General features: G+C 42.9%; 2 protein-coding genes across 5 annotated transcripts; both read left to right on the forward strand.

The window, feature by feature from the left end:
- Positions 1 to 243: 243 nt before the first annotated feature.
- On the forward strand, positions 244 to 10,691 carry mocs1 (molybdenum cofactor synthesis 1). Of its 4 annotated transcripts, none has more exons than XM_070842723.1 (11): positions 244 to 453; positions 1,685 to 1,796; positions 2,968 to 3,135; positions 4,278 to 4,442; positions 5,428 to 5,489; positions 6,718 to 6,829; positions 7,167 to 7,279; positions 7,712 to 7,822; positions 7,993 to 8,113; positions 8,228 to 8,275; positions 8,484 to 10,691. In XM_070842723.1, the coding sequence occupies exons 1-11, from the start codon at positions 247 to 249 to the stop codon at positions 9,653 to 9,655; spliced, it is 2,391 nt and encodes a 796-aa protein (XP_070698824.1). In that variant the 5' UTR covers positions 244 to 246; the 3' UTR covers positions 9,656 to 10,691. The 4 variants fall into 4 exon arrangements, with proteins under 4 accessions (XP_070698824.1, XP_070698825.1, XP_070698827.1 ...); XM_070842724.1 differs by having other exon boundaries at positions 8,487 to 10,691; XM_070842726.1 differs by having other exon boundaries at positions 8,228 to 8,290; positions 8,487 to 8,579.
- Positions 10,692 to 11,405: 714 nt separating this feature from the next.
- On the forward strand, positions 11,406 to 15,908 carry LOC139211900 (cilia- and flagella-associated protein 100-like). The gene is made up of 14 exons (XM_070842321.1): positions 11,406 to 11,424; positions 11,586 to 11,677; positions 11,763 to 11,895; positions 12,016 to 12,080; positions 12,859 to 13,022; positions 13,110 to 13,190; positions 13,343 to 13,494; positions 13,572 to 13,608; positions 13,717 to 13,759; positions 13,842 to 13,987; positions 14,174 to 14,303; positions 14,526 to 14,728; positions 15,361 to 15,454; positions 15,743 to 15,908. The coding sequence occupies exons 1-14, from the start codon at positions 11,406 to 11,408 to the stop codon at positions 15,866 to 15,868; spliced, it is 1,485 nt and encodes a 494-aa protein (XP_070698422.1). The 3' UTR covers positions 15,869 to 15,908.
- Positions 15,909 to 18,165: the final 2,257 nt, after the last annotated feature.

Consider the following 18,165-nt stretch of genomic DNA (forward strand, 5'->3'; position numbering starts at 1 on the left):
GAAATAAAAGAAAGAGTGAGTCCTACTTTAATACTCGGGGAGGGCTTCTGTCAAAAATGTGGAAGCCATCTGGGACTACACTACCCAGCGTGCACCAGCACAGGCGTACGTTATATGATTGGCTGACGTAATCCCGCCCCTGCTGGTCCTGTCCGGGTCCACTGACATGAGACACTGCGGATGAGCTCTTTCCTGGAGCTCTGTGAAGAGCCTCAGAGGACTCCGGAGCCGTCAGAAGACACAGCTATGGCCGCTCGGGCTAGCATGTGCTGCCGCCTGTTTGATAGACACAACGGTCCGACACATTTCAGAAAACTCTTTCGGCAGAGCGGAAACGGGAGCGTTCACCGGCTGTACTCCAGTGCTACGCACAGGGAAAATGAACTTGAACTTGGAGACTCGACTTTATCTGCTCCTAACTTCGCCGCATCTCTGAAAACCAGGTCGAGACAGGTAATGCTGACTGTCGGGCTCTGAAAATCCAGTCCTGCCCTCCGCAGTCAGAGTCCAACCGCAGGTGAAATGCTGTAGTCATTAGCTAACGTTGGTTAATGACCGGAGGCTTGTTGTGGGACAAGTTGTGTCACTTTGTACCGAAGCTAAAGCCTCTGTCCCCTTTAGCCCAACACAGGCTGAACTAGCTAACTCTGGACAGGGCTAAACATTAAACCAGTGGTGCAGCATGGACACCTGAGAACTGTATTTTACACCACTGAAATATAGCTGATTTATTACCAAGGCCTTAAATAATCCTCATGTGTAAACAAGTGCTGTTTGAATGAATGCTACAGGCCTAATTACCTTCACTGCTGTCACCAGTTCAACCCTGAACCTGTACCTAAGTCAGTGGTTTGTCAATGTGGACGGTCCTGTGGCACTTTTTACTTATCCAATACTTCAGCCACTAGATTTCCTTATTAAACACTATTTTTTTTGCCTTTAGCTTTATCCCTGAAACTAGATACATCTTTATTCTATGGCATGATTTTAGTCAAACCACAGGATGAATGTACATTGTGGAAGATAACAGTTCATTGTGTCACCTGTACTATCAGTGACAGGGTGAATGAACTGAGAAAACATGTCTCTGAGGCTCGTTTCTGAGAAGTGAAGACTGCTGTTGTTTTATTATTTTGTCAGTCACATCCAGAGGACCAATGGATTTAAACTTTTAGCCTCAGATTACTGTTACCGGCCTTTTATACAGAAATAAACAGGGCTACCAAACTATTCAGTATCTGGCCGGGTCTTATAATGAATTATAGTGTGTTTAATCATGCTTGCCTTTGTGTTAATAACTTCTGACAAACGGGAAGAGTGGCCCACTGTTGACAGTCAAAGGCCATTTACAAAACCATGTGCAAGTCCCTCAATGTGACTGACTTGGTGAAGCCTTTTGATGCGTAATTCAGGTTAATCACATGTCCCTGTGTTTTTCCCAGAGTATGGGTGTTTCCAATCTTGCTCAAACTATAAATAGTTGAACTGTTTTCCCGGTTAGGGACACAGATCCAGTCTCAGACTGACGTAACAGTATTCTCTGACAAGACATGAATAGGTATAAAAAAAGTGCTGATAGATTAACAGAAGAAATCTTGTGTTTTGGTACAAAACAAGACACAGCAGTGCTGTTATGCATCAGATCAGTTTCAAAGTGCAATAGCCCTGTTGTCTTTATCCCCAGGAGAGGCTAAGAGACGACAGCATACTACCCTTTTCAGCGTTCCTGACTGACAACTTTGGCCGGAGGCACAGCTACCTGCGCATCTCCCTGACTGAAAAATGCAACCTGCGCTGTGAGTGGATGTTCTCACTGTCCCATATTAAAGTGTCTTTATCCAACTACTCGAAATCAGCAACAATGGTTCCATTGCTGTTACTCTTACCACCACCAGTGACACATCTCTTACTGATGATAATGTAAATTTGTAATGCAATGTAAAGTCACTGATCCTCGCTGGAATACAGTTTTCAGGTCAGGGTAAGCTGTAGAAAGCACCTGGAGCTGGCAGGGAGTCACAGATGCTTCAGCAGTGAGATGTTTGCTGAGGAGGCAAAGAACCTTTATCATCTGATTATAGAACAGTCATTCAAACATGTTAGGAGATGTTTCAGACATAGTTTTTCTTAAGGGAATGATTTTTACCCAAAGATGATAATTGCTCTTTTTGTTTTTCTTTCTCAAGGCAACCTTTGTTCTTTTTTAAATGTCTAAAATGATATATCTGGGTTTCTCCATCATGCTGCGTCAGATGGGTGCAGATTGAGACAGATTAACCTGTTCATCACTCGTGGCCCTGTAATCTTCAGAGTGAGGAACACACTGATAACATGCCAGGAAGAAAAGCCTTAGTTTTAAGATCATTTCCGATGGTGTGCTCCTATATCTGGGTCTATAAATCTCAAATTCACTTTAAATTGACGGCACCTGCCTCAGATTCCCTAAAAACTCTCTCCCTTCGTAAAGCTGTGTTCTCCACGTCTACCAATAACACAAGAACAGCCGCGGTCACCTCTGTCTAATTTCCCACACTATTTATATAAACATTGCATCCTGTTTTTAACTCAGAACAACTTTCGTGTGGTAGTTAATTCCTCACACCTTTAACTGATAAATCCCATCACACAGCTAATGCAGACTTTACTTAGAGAAAAGCTCAAACGTCCACGTATTATAAGTTAATAGATAATAAATGAATAACTATGTATATGGGTTTTTGTGCAAGTCATACTTACAATACAAAATTGATCGTATATGATTAAATATTTTATTAAAAGTGTGTCTGTTTTTGGATTCATTGCTTCCAGGTAGATGAACAGGCTAAACTCATCTAACAAATAAGGATACACAAACATTTACCTCTCTAGTGTAATGTTTTTATTGATACTGTGTGAGAGGAGCATCTGTTGAGAGGCTTATTACATTCTTGGTATCTTGTCAGCATTTTACTTTCTTCTCATATTCAGGTCAGTACTGCATGCCAGAGGAGGGGGTGAAGCTCACGCCGCGGGGCCAGCTGCTGTCCACCGCGGAGGTGCTGACCCTGGCTCGCCTCTTTGTCCGGGAGGGGGTGGAGAAAATCCGCCTGACTGGAGGAGAACCCCTCATCAGACCTGATGTGCTGGATATCATCGGTAAGGAGCTAGCTGAGTTGATAGTAGCAGTAGCATTTCAGCTAGTGCCAGGCTGTCACCCCCATCATTGATGCATGAACACTAGTAACCAAGTCATGATGAACACAACCTGCTTTGTGCGGTTTACCTTATGGATGTGGTGACAGTCTTTTCAGAGCAGTGATTCAGCGTGTGCTATCCAAGGCTGTCAGTCATTCATGTGCTAACCTTGTTGACTCAACTAGAACTTTTCTAAGTGTCATGAGGAGAGAAAAGGAGGACTGATTTGCCACGCATGCCTTCAGGTCAAGACACGAGTGTGGAAGGAAAAATGATTTGTTACACCACAGCTATGTGTTCAGTCTAATGACATATTGAAATCATTTTAATTTCACAGCCTGACTTTTAGATTAACCGTTCAGCCTCGGCCACTGAGGGTCACGTTCTGAGAACAGTGCCTGTGGGAGCAACATTAAAGCATGACTTGAATGAACAGAGTAATGCGGTGTGACCAATGGGTAATGTCTTTGTAGAAAGAGGACCATAGGCTGCCAACAGCCCCATAAAGATCAGCAATTACCACTGTGTCATGTGACAAGACACCACTGTGACCTCCCATGACCCTCATTAAAATATACTTGAGTGAATAATTTGCATCAAGTGGAAACAGAAAGCAGACTTTTGATCTACTGAGTGTGTTGTTGTTGTCTGACAATAGGGGAAATGAGCAGATTAGGCTCTTTTTAAATGTGATGGTTTGTTTCAGGGATTAGCAACAGGATGCGTGTTGTGTGAAGCTTTCTGATCAACATCATCATCATTTAGTCTGACATTATTAACACAACTCTTTGTAACTTTGTAACGAATAAACGACATTAAAGGAATGCAAGGCTGAATTGGTGGACTACTCTTTCAAAGTCATCCCAGTTTACATGATTATTAAACAGGATTTGTCTGGTGAGATATGCGACCGCTTTCACATTACCACTTTTATTTTTCAATCTCAGGAGGTCATTTATAAGCAAGCCACCTTAAGTTTTGTTTTGCAACAGTCTCATATGGCAGATACTGGGTTTAAATTGTGATAGCACGTTTTTCTCTCAATCTCTCACTGTTTTCCTTTCTTTCTCTCCCCTGTTCCCATGTTTGCTCTTCCTTTGCAGCCGAACTTAGGAAGTTGGAGGGCCTGAAAACCATTGCAGTGACAACCAACGGCATGAACTTGGCCAGGCTTCTGCCCAAGCTGAAAGAGGCTGGCCTTGACTTGATTAACATCAGCCTGGATTCACTGGTCCCTGCCAAATTTGAGTTCATTGTGAGGCGGAAAGGTATGAAAAAGTATTTTACCCATAATGTCAGCTGCAAGACTTAAAGGAGGGTTAGATGACTGATACTGCAGCATCAGTGTGCTTAACTGCAGCTTTGGCTTGTGGTGAATCAAGAACACCAATGAATTTGAAGTTGCTTGTTGTTGTTGTTGTTGCAGTCATCACACTCCAAGACACCAGTGTTGTTAAGTCTTCAGTGTCTTTGCGACCACATAAGGCTGTTCTGCTGTTCCAGTTGTCTTTGTCTGTGAAAAGTTGACAGCCTAAATCAATATCTGTGGCTATTGTGGGTCAGTCCCATGAGGTTACTGAAGGGGCCTGTTGGCACACATGGCGTGGAGATGACAGCCTGGCAGAGCTGTGGGAGGTTGGCGTATGGAAGGTGGGCACAGATGGACCGCCTGAGATCAGGAAATGATAAAAAGAAGAAGGAGCAATTGCAGAGCTGGCTTTTTCAGGGAAAGGTTTAGCAGCCTATACGTCTGTAGGTATAACCCGAAAGAAATCTTGTCCTTTAGCCTTCAGTAAGCTTTAAGTTTAAGTATAACATGTGGCATTTAATTGTGATTATGGGAATTTTAATGAGTTACATGAGCCTCACCTCCTTCAGAGAAGCTTAAGTCTGCCTGGATTTGTGGGTTTTGTCCTGATAAACGATGAGTCTGACCTTGGTAGTTTGAAAAGCTCTGCCAGCTGCTGAGGGATTAGTTGTAGATGTTTCCATGTTAGTGGTTTGTGGCAAATCGTGAGTTTAGTCAGCGAAAGCGCAACTTTTTCTGTTCAGCTCTGATCTCCAGGTTGTCTCGTGTCTGTTGTATAGCTCAGTGCATTTTTACCCCTAAAGCCTCCCCCCCCAATCACAAGCCTTTCCACCCTGTATTTGAGTTGGTAGCACAGAATGCAAATGTACTAAAGTATGATTAATGCATTTATTGCAAAATTTTGAACTTAAAACATCATCAGTCTTTGTCTCTGTTTTTTGCAGGGTTCCACAAGGTCATGGAGGGCATTGATAAGGCTATCGAAATGGGCTACAACCCTGTCAAGGTACTTTGTTCATCTTATCAAAAAGAGAAACATTCACTCTGTGTTGTGCACTTTTTGGTTTATTTCTCACTATGACTCTTTAGTTGATATTTTAAATAATATATACAGATATTTAGTATGGACGATTTTGACTACAAAACATGGAATGAAAAAGGAAGGAAGGAAAACATATAGTCTGATGCTCTAAAATGTGACCAATAACTATCTTCAGTGAAACGTTCCCCTCATTGTACTTGTGACTGTAAGACTGGATGTTAGAACCAACAGTGCTGAGGCTCTCTGAGTAAACTGAACTCTGGTGTTGAATTTTAAAAAATATCTATTGATAAAAGTATTTATTATTAGAGTGAGGTGACACTTTGGCTGCTACTTCCTCTTAATGTCAAATTGCTGTGAGAGGACGGTGTAACTGCATTGCTGATGATAATATTTCATCCATGTGCTGAACATTTTGCCTACAAAAGCTAAAAAAATCGGTGTGCTGCTTCCTGATTTTCTGTATGTGATGAATTGCTGCCTACCACAGGAACAGGCTAATACCAACACCTGACTCCCCTCCTGAGACCTAATAATACAGGAAGAGGTTTTCTCCTGCTGTGTCGCTGGAGGAATGCAAGGATACCATAAAAAGATACCATGACAATTGTTTTATTCTTGGAAAGAGTTCTTCTGACCGCTAAGGGGTGGCAGCATGTTTGCTAAGATGTTAAATCGCTAAGCTTGATGCAACTGACTGTAGTTTGCTGTGCTTACTCCATTGTAGGAAGTAGAAGCTGTAAAAGAGTAAAGTAAAGAGTAAAAGTAAAAGAGACTGATAAAGGGGCAGTTCATATGTGGAGGAAAAGTCAATTGTAAGATTACTGCTGCAGTTTTAAACTGTCACATTTTTTATCAAGTCCTAAAATAACGAGACAGCAAATCACAATAACTTTTGTGTACTAAACGTTATTCCCCTGAGTAACTTCAGCAACTAGTAATGAACAATAATCTTTCAGCTGTATTTCAGCAAAGTCTTACAAGGTCTGTAGGCTATGTTATACAATGAAATACTGATGCATTCATCTCCAGTAAGCCGTTTTATTTGTGCAGATGCCTGTTGTCACTGCCACGTAGAGCTACGCTGTGGTTTTTGCAGTTCTTCCTCACAGCTGAGACATCACAGGCCTCTGAGGAGATGAAGCTTCAGCTTACTAATCAGAGGCCTATTGTTGTGTGCTGCCCTCGGTAGGTTAACTGTGTGGTCATGCGAGGCCTCAACGAGGATGAGCTGCTAGATTTTGTGGCGCTGACAGAGAAGAAGCCTCTGGAGGTGCGCTTCATCGAGTACATGCCCTTCGACGGTGAGAGCTCACTTCCCACAATGACTTATTACACACGTCTTGATGAAAGAATAAAGTAACGCCTATGTTTTTATAGTGGTATGACATGTTTGATCACTGAGACAACTGTAATCTTTTAACATGTCCCTTTCCCTCTGAAGAGAAGGTGATCTGTTCAGTTTTGTTTGCAGAAATATGTTCCTGATGTGCTACACACACACACACACACACACACACACACACACACACACACACACACACACACGACTGGTTGTTGAATTGTGCATAAGCTGAAAGATGCTGTAGCATCTATGCTAAAGCCTGCACTGACCCACACTGCCTTTTCTCCCCTCTGCAGGCAATAGGTGGAACTTTAAGAAGATGGTGAGTTACCAGGAGATGCTGGACCACATCAGGCAGCAGTGGCCCGACCTGGAACCGCTTCAAACCGGACACACGGACACCGCCAAGGTCACTGTCTCCAAATGTACTACATTTCTCAAGTATTGATTTGTACCCATCAGAAGCTGGAACACTGGAAAAGAAAGCTGATTTATTTAGCAGCCTATCCTGAGGAATAAATCAGGATGATGCCAGCACTATTCATTCCTGTTAAATGTGAATTATTCAGAATATCTCTGAGGAATGTTGCTTGACAGAGCTGTCAGTGTTTTCACAACACACTGTGGTATCTTATCAGCTGATGCACATTTGTTGTGCTGGAATTATTAAGTTCATTGGTTAGCCAGCAGAAAACTGATCTCAACATTCCCAGTCTTGACAGACAAATGCTATTCATGGCCAAATTTGAGAAAATCAGATGAAGTGTTTGAATGCTTGAAACTGTTTTCAACAAATCTCTCACACAAATAACTGTTTAGCGCTCTATCTGCCTTATAACAGACATTTAAAGTGCCAGGCTTCAAAGGTCAGGTGGGCTTCATCACCTCCATGTCGGACCATTTCTGCGGCTCCTGCAACCGCTTACGCATCACTGCAGACGGCAGCCTCAAGGTAAAACTACAGCTGTTCTTTGATGTGCTTCAAGGAGCCAGTAATGGAGTCTGTTTCGTATGAATGCAATGATACATATGTAATAATCTCACCCCTTGTTTGGTTTTGGAAGCGTCTATTAATCTGTCTTAATAGTCACACCTCCTCCTTCTTCCTGTGTGTTCTCTCAGGTGTGTTTGTTTGGGAACACCGAGGTGTCCCTGAGAGACGTCTTGCGCTCCGGGTCATCAGATGAAGAGTTACTGCAAGTCATTGGAGCTGCCGTGGGCAGGAAGAAGAAACAACATGCAGGTGGATTTGTTTACACTCAGCTTTTATGCAACACAGCGTTTTCACAGGGGGGGGGGATTCTCACAGAGTTTCAAGTTCTGTCGCAATCTAATCTTTTCCTGTTTGTCTCTCCAGGCATGTTCAGTATTTCCCAGATGAAGAACAGGCCGATGATCCTCATTGGTGGGTGACGTGGCTGTACGTACAAATCTCTGACACTCACTTTGTTCTATCACTGCTCAGTCGTGATTTATTTGGGTTATTATGGTTGCGGATTGTGTATGTAGCTTCAAGATGCTTTTACATTTGAGCTAATAACTAATTCTAAACTTTTTAATGATCCATCTCGATGTAAATATGAATGTTTTTGTGATGTTCTCCTTTTTTCCAGTAGACAACACATCCCAAAAGCCTTTCTCTCTGCCAAAGGCGCAAGACAGCCTGAGGGCTTTCCCCATTGTTTCCCAGCTTGCAAACATCACATCCCTCTGTCCAACAGCAGCTCCACACACGTGCCATTCAGGCAGCAGGAGAGTCCTGAATAGAGAGGGGTTTTTGTGCCTTCCAGACTGTACTGCCTCAGTGCAGGCAGCTCGTGTTTGCTGCTCTAGAATCTTGATGAGTGAGAGTACCCATGTTAGGGCACACATTAACAAAGAAAAACTTAATGCCATGGACAGCCTCTCTGATGTAGCACCCCTTCACTCCTTTGAGTTTGGCAACAGTCTCGCTTTCACCAGTTTGCATACTAAGACTGCAAGTTTTCCTACACGCACAAGTGTCATGAATGAAGACGGTCTCAGGTACGCACAAACCTGGGGTCCGAATGCATTGAAGAGCCACTTACCCAGGACCTCAGGAACACCTACTACCACACTACTTATGAATGACAAAATAAATCTGAAACAACACAGTGTTAGACTGTGCCACAGTCAGAGTTCCAGCGGGGACCCAAGTGTCAAACTCACACAGTTTGTGAGTGATCAGAGGAAGTTGGGCACAAATGTCTCCAACACTCAACTGGATGAAACAACAGAAGCCCAGCTGACACATACAGACGCCCAGGGGCGAGCCACCATGGTGGACGTTGGGGGAAAGGTTCCCACGTGTCGAGCAGCCACAGCCCGCGCCACCGTCATCTTGGGCCCCACTGCCTTCCGGCTGCTTCGAGATAACCAGCTGGCGAAGGGCGACGCCTTGGCTGTGGCGCAGGTGGCTGGCATCATGGCCTCCAAGCAGACGTCAGCCCTCATCCCTCTGTGCCACCCGCTCCCCTTAGACCACGCCTCCATCACCTTTGACCTTGACGAGCCGCAGAAGGCTGCGGTCATCACAGCGACGTGTCGCACCACGGGCAGGACAGGAGTGGAGATGGAGGCTTTGACAGCTGTCTCTGTGGCAGCACTGACCGTTTATGACATGTGCAAGGCAGTGAGCCACGACATCATCATCACAGATGTTAAACTGGTCAGTAAGACGGGCGGAAAGAGGGACTATCTTCGTGATCCACGACCTCCTCCCCCCGCCATTAATCCAACTCAGCAAAGTATGAATGACCTGTAACCAACATGAAATCTACCAGTTGTCATATTTTTCTACAAACTAAAACATATGTCTTCAGAATAAATTTGAAGGATGTAATTAGATACAGAAATACTACACCAAGTGTGTAGTACGGGGCTACCGCCATCACTAGCTTAGTCAAGTGTTCAAGCCACTGACATTTTCCAGAGTTTGATTACTGATCTGAATAATGTTCTCTCGACAGTGTTTGTGTTAACTTAAATTTCGCTGTGCTTTGCAAATAATTTCAGTGTCATACATCAGATTTTTCCCGTACTACATATCTGACATGTGGAACGTGTGAAGAGTGTAGAGTGGATGCAGGGCAGCAGTGTATCTTTTAGTCTCTAGAGGGCACTGAAATATTACATTCACAAGCCTCTGCGGAAATCTTCAAGCAAGGAACAAACTGAGGAGGGCCTCAGCACTATTCACACATTGAATGCGTCTTTTACGAACTCTGAAGATTATTCCATTCAGATGAATGCCTGACCTGAAAGCTGCCACAGAGGGGAACAACACCAGAGCAGTGAGAGCAGAGGAGTGAACGTTTCACTACATTTCAGGCTTTTCTCAAGTCTGACTGAAATCTCACTCATACTATGTTCCTCTACTTACCTGCTCTGAATTGTTATAATTAACAGTTCCATGAATGTTTTACAGGGGAGTTTTGGGGTGAATTCTGTTCTAAGAAAAGCAACTCAGAGATGTTGCTTTCATCATTTAGTCAGTGGTATTCTTCTACCTCTGTGGTGTGGTGTGTCATATAAAGGCTGATAACACAAATACTCGACTAAGTTTTGTTGTTGTTGTTCGATTGTTTCTTCCCTCTCTGTGCTTCCAGAACCAACTGGAATGACTGCCTGGTGAAATGGCAGCTGATGCTGCCTCCGTTCACTACATGTCATATTAATTTTGTCAGTGTTACTGTAGCTATGATCCTCTCTGGTCTGCACCACACACCAGCACTTCTGACTTGTTCTAGCAGATAGCTGATTTTATTCACTCTGCATCCATCTCACTTCACTTTTCCCTTATTAAAATCTAAAATGTTGTGCAGAGTCCTGTGTCCTGTGTCTTAATGTCTGATCCCACAAAGTGGTTTCTGTCACTTACAGCTACAATGTGTTTCCTGCTGTTTTATCTGGAAATGAAAGAAAACAGAAAAACTGCAGAGGTTTGTCCAAAATCTATCTATCTATCTATCTATCTCCATCCATCCATCCATCCATCCATCCATCCAATGGTTTAGCAGTTTTTCTGCCTCCACCAATGATAGAGCTGCTGCAGGGGTCACCATGGCAACTCCCACTTTCAAAGACACCAAAACAACATCGATGGAAATTCAAGGTTTGTGTCTGCTGTGATAAAGATGTCAGGTTGGTACTGGCTAATCAATCACCATTAATATCTAACTGAACTATCAGTTTGCTTCAGCACTAACCTGTAACTAGTTTTGTCAAGCTAACAGTGCTGCCAGGACCAAGTGTTGATGCTAAACCGGAGCCTCATATTGCAAAGCCACAACTTTTGTGAGCAACATTTAAATTTCCAGGAATGTTGCATTTTTCCAAACGCATGTAAGGCTGGCTTAGTAACACTAGAGGTAGAGTCAGTGTTTTATGTGATGCGGTTAATGTAGAGTTCATGGAGAAACAGCTGTTTGTCAGTCTCAGATTTTAGGTTTCAATTTGTGTGCTCTCTGCAACCTGCAGCCGCTGACAGGACAGAGCCAGAAACATCCTCGGAGATGTCAGCACCAGAGCCAGGTGAGTATGTGCTACTATGGCAGGCTTCACACAGGAGAAACACGGTGACTGCAGTCGTTTTCAATGCTTTCTGGTAGTGTTAACATTATCATTTCAACAAGAGGACCACATACTTTTGTTGTTTAACACAGAGTCATTTTCCTCCTGTGTTCTGTGTGTAGAAGTGAGAGGGAGGAGGCCGGGACGGAGCCAGTTCAAAGTGCCACACAGCATGCCTGCAATGACTGAGGAGGAAAAAGGGCACCGAAAAGAGGTCGGTGTGTGTGTTTAAACACAGCATAACCAGCTTTACATCCACTGCCATGACCAGACAAACCGCTCTTCTCCTCCATGGTCAGGTGCTGCATAAACTGTTGGCCTTACGTGATGAGCTGACGGACGACATGGTAGCAGGACAACTGTGGAATACCAAAATCCCCCTTAAACAAACAAAAGACATCCCTGAGCCGAGGATGACCATGGTTCAGCGAAGTAGGTGGATACAGAGCAGAGAGTCAGAGCACGTGAAATGTAGTGAAAGTAATACTTCTGACCTGAAAAGATTGTGATGCTTTACTTTAGTGTTAAGAAACACCTGTCCTCTGTCTCTAGTGACTATTGAGGCAGAGATAAAACACAACCTGCTCTCCACTGAACGGCGTAGAGCACTGCAGGAGGTAAACAACTTCAAGGGGTCTGTTTTAAGTGTGGATGTGTCAGATGGCTGCAGGGATTTAGTTCACTGCAAGAGAGGGTTCCCATAGAGTATAAAGGAGCTACAGATATCAGACTCGATAAGAATCACCCATATTGATGTATTTATAGATCAGTATCGGCCGTTTTACTGATGTTGCTGTTTTAGTTTTTCTTATGCAGGTCCCTTTATGTTCGACCATAAATCCGCCAGAGCATTTTTTTTTTTTTTTTTTACATTTTTACATACTGTAGTCCCATTTTTTGGAGTATTTTAATTTACTATACATCAATACAACCCTTACATCCTAAATTTTAATAATATGTATAGATTCATGCCTTTACTAATTAAATAAATTGCCAAAAAGTGCAGTAAAAATGAAAGTGAAAATCGTTTTTTACTGTCTTGAACCTTTTACTTACTTACTTTTATCAAAATACATATACAATCTGGCAGAAATATACACAGAAAGGAACAATTTACATGATATTCTATTGCTACAGTATTCTCTCTTCAGAATCACTGAAGGACCGTGTCGGTCCTCTCATCTGACGCTCAACAAGACAGCAAATAAGAATATTACCTGAAATAATAAACTGTTCTCTTCAAATAAAAACATCAACCACTTTGAAGCCTTACATATGTTAATTAGATAGTGATAGATAGTGTTTTTTTTCCCTCTGCCAATTCATGTCTGGCTTTACCACCTTCCTATTTTTAATAAAGTAAGTTCTTCCTTCCTTCCTTCCCTCTGTCTTCAGGAATGTCTGATTAGGAGCAGGGAAGAGGTTGAGAATTTGGACAAGACCACTGCAGCACAGAACCGACTTCTGGAGGAGCTACAAGAAAACATTAGAAGCGAGAATAACAAATTTCTCGGGATCCTCAGTGGGATTGAGATAAAACCTGAGGATGCCAGAATACTGTAAGTTGTGCATCATTTGTCATTGTGACACAAGATTAAAGTAAATATTTTGTTATATAATAACTGTAATGTTGTCTCTGTTGTCAGTTTTAAAAATGAGAGCAAGTCCAAACAGGAGAACAACGCTATGATTGAGAACTTAAGTGACGTATCAGTTACCTTAAAAAGGTAGCACTATGATAATATCATACATCAATCTGTGCACATCCCCCATGTGTTATGTGCATTAAGTGATAAGGAGAGGAACTATAAATCAAAGTGAGCACTGGGACACACTGATGTGTATGTGGATCTGAACTTAGTGTGTCCTTTCTTTATAGTGAAATTGCCAAGATTGAGGAAACCTTAAATAAATATAAGGGATACAAGAACATTTTGTTCAAGCTGTCACCTCTGGAGTGGCAGGAGGCAAAAGCTTTGGAATCTACCGTCCCGTCTCACAGCGGGCCTCAGGAGTCAGAAAGTAGACAGGGTAAGTGTTAAGATTCTAATTTATTCACTTGATATTGATCTCAAACCCGATCTGAGCTTGTGATAACGTGCACACAGGTCTGGAGACGCTGTCCTCAGCTACCAACGACTCAACGTAAGGGGACCTCAACACATCACATCCGCAACGAGACTGATGAGCATTCTGCTGCATGTCCAGCGTTTGTTTCGTTAACTGTCTTTTTCTTGTTCTTTGGCATTTCAGGGTCACAGATTGTGAACTGGGAATCAACAGCACAGAACATGAGGTCAGTTTTCCCGAAGCGCTACATCTTTTCATCTTGAGTGCTTATTTGCCCTCACCGTGCTGTCGCTCTCCCGGCCCTGCAGGAGCTATACTTCTCTGATCCCCAGCAGCTACTGGATGTGGTGTCAGAGCTGACCGAGCAGAGCCTGTCCCTGATTCAGACCTCCACCAGGGTGGATGGGACTCTGGAGGAGCTCCAGCAGATCATCGATACCTCACAGAAGAAAATGTAAGCGTCATATTTAGCCAAAGGGCTCAAGTGAACATGCAGTTTGTGGTTTGTGTAACACTAAGGGACATGCAGTATAAGAGGATACAGCCTAAACAAAAGCCAGCTGTATAAAAGTATTAGCAAGAAAATAAAAGTAACTTGTGACAGTAATCCCATCCAGTGCTAACTCCTCTCTGTCTGTAGGAAGGAGGATGAAGAGAAGCTGACACAGCAGGTAAATGACATGCAGGACAGGATCAGCAAAGACACGGAGAGAGCTGCTGCGCTCAAAAGGAAGGTTCAGCTGCATGACATATTAAAAGCAGAGGACCAGGTAAGGGGGCAGAATGTACTGTACTGTATGGTTACAAAACCAAAAGCTGCACTTGGCAAATTAAAATGGATCCAACGGATATCAGCACCCAGAAATCATTTAAGTCGGCATCATATAAACTGTTACGCAGCATTCTGAGTTTGACCAGATGTTTTTTTCCCTCTCCTCCTCCTAATCCTCTCCATCGCCTTCATCTGTTCCACTCGCTCTCTTTGCTCACAGGATGTTTTGATGGACGCTCTGACCACAAAGGTGGCTGAGGTGCATCGCTGTTGCATGGATAAGCGGCTGACCCACCTCAGCACCTTGGAGAAGCTGTCCAGTGTCGAGTACCGTATGTTATTCCTGCTGGACCTCATCGAGAACATCCCTGAAGAAAGCTTGGAGACACTGAGGCAGATCAAGGACGGTGAGAGGAGGAGCAGGTGTGTCTCACTGACGGGTCTGATGGCCGTAGACTCTCATATTATAGTATATGTCCCATAGTATATTGTTTCAGTAGTAGATTCAGTAGTATCAGGTTCATTTTGATTCTTTTTCTTTTTACAATTTCTAAACCAGGACTCTTGTGGCATATTTTGCTTGTGTTTCCAGCAAAAAATTACTTACTTGCTCATTTACTTTTATTGAATCATTTCTTCAAACAGTTAATTTCGTTTTAATCTCTTTTTCCATTGACGCCCAATTATACAATTTAAACTTAGACAGGTGCACAATATACATGAGCTGATTGAGATAATTGTTGTGCTGCGGATCAGCCAGTCAGTCCCTCAAAATAATCGTTTATCAGCAGCATGTTTATACTGCTAATGGTAATTTTATAATGGAATGTTCCGCATGAGGGGCGGCAGTGTTTAGTCAACCTGCACTTCACTGCAGGTTGTGGGAGTCCTGGTGTGGATAGACGGTTCAGACCGGCTTCTCTGTCTTCATTGTATCAATGCAATTACAATATACAGTGTATGCTCATGATAATGTAAGGAAGCCTGAACAGAGATGTTTCCCCATAGAGCATGCTACATGAAAACCCTTCCTGCAACGTTGTGTCACTTTCCAGGCTGCGAGAAGAGAAGCTGCAACTGGAGAGGGAGAAACAGAAAGAAAGGATGAAGAAGTGCATGCAAAGATCCCTGGGTGACTCCAAGATAATAGTGAGTCTTCTTCCACTTAACGATGGATACAAACAACATTCTATTCTTTAAATGTCAATATTTCTTTTAGGTTTTCTACAATTAAACATTTCACCGATCAAAAATGATCAGTGGATCATAACCACATTCATTTGACTGACATCCTACACTGCCTGTAAAATGTGTTGCACTGAGACATCAGCTGAAATACATGGCAGCTCAACACGGACATCAGCTGCACAAATCAAAAGAGATTTTGAACTGATCAAAAGGCTAAAAGGCTAAAGCTTCATCCTGTTTTTCTGTTAGCGTGAAAGAAAGCTCATGCCTAGATCCATCCCAGTGAAGCAGAAGATCAAAGTCAGCGATGAGGAAGAGCTTCCTGCCAAGGATGAACTCCACGACTACCTCTTCACCACTGAGGACGCAGAGTAGAAAAGAAACAAAGTCTTTCACTTTGGGATCCAGTCCCAAATAAGCCATGATGTATTCTTCACCACATGGCCACTTCAAAATGGAACTTACATTAACACATATTATAAAACACATAACCATCTGAAATTTGCCTCCATGAAAGCAATATGGTCTCATTTTTCTTTTGGGTTTCACAGCTCTACACCGGGGTCAGGCAGTATCAGTACCAGTGTAGGATTCTACCTGCTGCCTGCAGTCTCTTTGTGCTGTGCTGTGTTGTGTTGTGACCCAGCGATTCAAGAATTCAATTACTAGTGGACTAATAATCGATAATGACTAATAATACTAATAGTAGCAGTGGGGGTGGCACAGGCCCACAGCAGATATCAAGTTAGTAACACCCATTAAAGGGACGTGAAGCATACAGATGAAGAGGGAGGAGAGGAGAGAGGAGCCCAGTGCATCATGGGAAGTCCCCTTGCAGTCTAAGTCCATAGCAGCATAACTAGGGGCTGGTGTAAGGCAGGTGAGCCAGTCCTAAACTGTAAGCTTTACCAGAAAGGACAGTGTTAAGCCTGCTCTTAAAAATACAGAGGGTGTCCCTCCTAGGCCCAGGCTGGAAGAAGGTTCCACTGGAGAGGAGGCTGAAGCTCTGCCTCCCACACTACTTCTGAGGACTTAAAGAACCTCAAGTAGGCCTGAATTCTGGCTGTGCAGTGCTCTAGTAGGATAATAGGGTACTTCTGGTGCAGCTATGTTCATGGCAGCTCTGTTGCCACTGATCTAACCCTCCTGGCTGATACCGTCAAAATGTACCAAGTCTTGATAAGCAGTCACTGGAGAATCTGGCTTGTGGTGTCCTTGTGTCTTTGAATGATCTTGGAGCAGTGATGACATCACCAGTGGTTGCAGCAGAGAAAAGCAAAGAGCTTTCTGCAGGTCCTGCAGAGGGCCCTGGGTTTAAACACCTCACTGTTGACTAACCAGCTTTAAATGTGCCATATTTCAACAATGCAGCGGAGCTTCTGTATTATTTTTGAGAGAGTCTTGTAATTCCACAGTAGTAAAAGTGCTAAATGGAAATCAAGTTTTTTCATCTAATTGCACATTTCAACCAAAGACTTAGAGCAAATCAGGAATGTGATGTTTGCTGTCTAAATACTGTTTTTACATCTGAATCAAATGAGGGCTGTTGTCAGATCAAACAAAATGCTTGTCTTCATGTCAGATACCAGACATTTCACTGTCATCTAGGGGACATAGGCTGCCATTACATTATTAGGTTTTGAAAATGTACACTAAAATGTACACTTTTTGAAAATGTGCATTAAATATTTGGATTCATGAACTCATTCGGCATTGACTGTCCTCGCACCTAAGTGACAAACTGTGCAAATAAAAAGCCTGATTCAAACCTGACATTCACCATTTGTTATAGTTGAAAGAAATTCTAGTAGTTTTAATGCACAGCAACATCCAGACACGGTTTGTGTCTGATTTTTAGTCTTGTTTTGAACAGTCCTCATATATGCAGGTATGATTTATTGTTATGAATGGAAATATCAGCATTGACTTATCTTACCTTATACCTTACAGTATAAAAGTACATTAAAATGTACCTATACCAGTTGTAGTACAGGAGGGGCCTGTGAGGAACACCACCTGATCCTGTTATTTAAAATAGTGACCTAAACCCTCCCAACTGATGAAGAGAATCAGATCAGAGAACAGTACATTTGCTTATCAAGCTCATTTTAACAGGGACAACATGTTGAGGCATTAATTTCCCAACGTCTTCAGCTAAATATCACCACCATGCAACGGAGTATGTGTTCATTTTAGACATAAAATGATAAAATTGCTGCATGGCTGTGGGTACATACCATAATCAGGGGCGTAGCACCAAATTCTGGGCCCTGTACACTCTCAGTGTCAGTGGGCCCCATCGCAGTGGAGCCTATTACTATGACAACTAAAGATAAAGAGAAAAAATAATCTAAAAATACAAAAATCAGATATTGATTTATAATGTGTCAAGTGTTGTGATGGTTTCTCTCTCTGTCTCCCTCTCGCTACTCTCTGTCTCTCTCTCTCTCTCCCTCACAAACCAACATACCAACGTAAGTTAATTGGACTTTGCACAACAAGCAAACTCGGTTCATCTTTGGGAAAGAAAGCAGTCAACAGCTGCCACTGCCTCCCCTCATTCTGCCTTCTTTCCTCTTCTGATACCCCGACTTGTGCTTCTTGGGCAGCATGATGTCCCAGGTCATTCAATCTGGGCTCACTGACGTTACACTTGTCGCCGGTCGCTGTCG

Source organism: Pempheris klunzingeri, chromosome 13 (assembly GCF_042242105.1).
Source record: "Pempheris klunzingeri isolate RE-2024b chromosome 13, fPemKlu1.hap1, whole genome shotgun sequence".
In the NCBI taxonomy this organism is placed as follows: Eukaryota; Metazoa; Chordata; class Actinopteri; order Acropomatiformes; family Pempheridae; genus Pempheris; species Pempheris klunzingeri.

Coding starts and splice junctions, on each gene's coding strand:
- mocs1 (XM_070842723.1), top strand. CDS start 247: ATGGCCGCTCGGGCTAGCATGTGCTGCCGCCTGTTTGATAGACACAAC. Junction 454..1,684: donor TGAAAACCAGGTCGAGACAG/GTAATGCTGACT, acceptor CTTTATCCCCAG/GAGAGGCTAAGAGACGACAG. Junction 5,490..6,717: donor TGGGCTACAACCCTGTCAAG/GTACTTTGTTCA, acceptor TGCCCTCGGTAG/GTTAACTGTGTGGTCATGCG.
- LOC139211900 (XM_070842321.1), top strand. Junction 14,729..15,360: donor GACGGTGAGAGGAGGAGCAG/GTGTGTCTCACT, acceptor GTCACTTTCCAG/GCTGCGAGAAGAGAAGCTGC. Junction 15,455..15,742: donor TGGGTGACTCCAAGATAATA/GTGAGTCTTCTT, acceptor TTTTTCTGTTAG/CGTGAAAGAAAGCTCATGCC.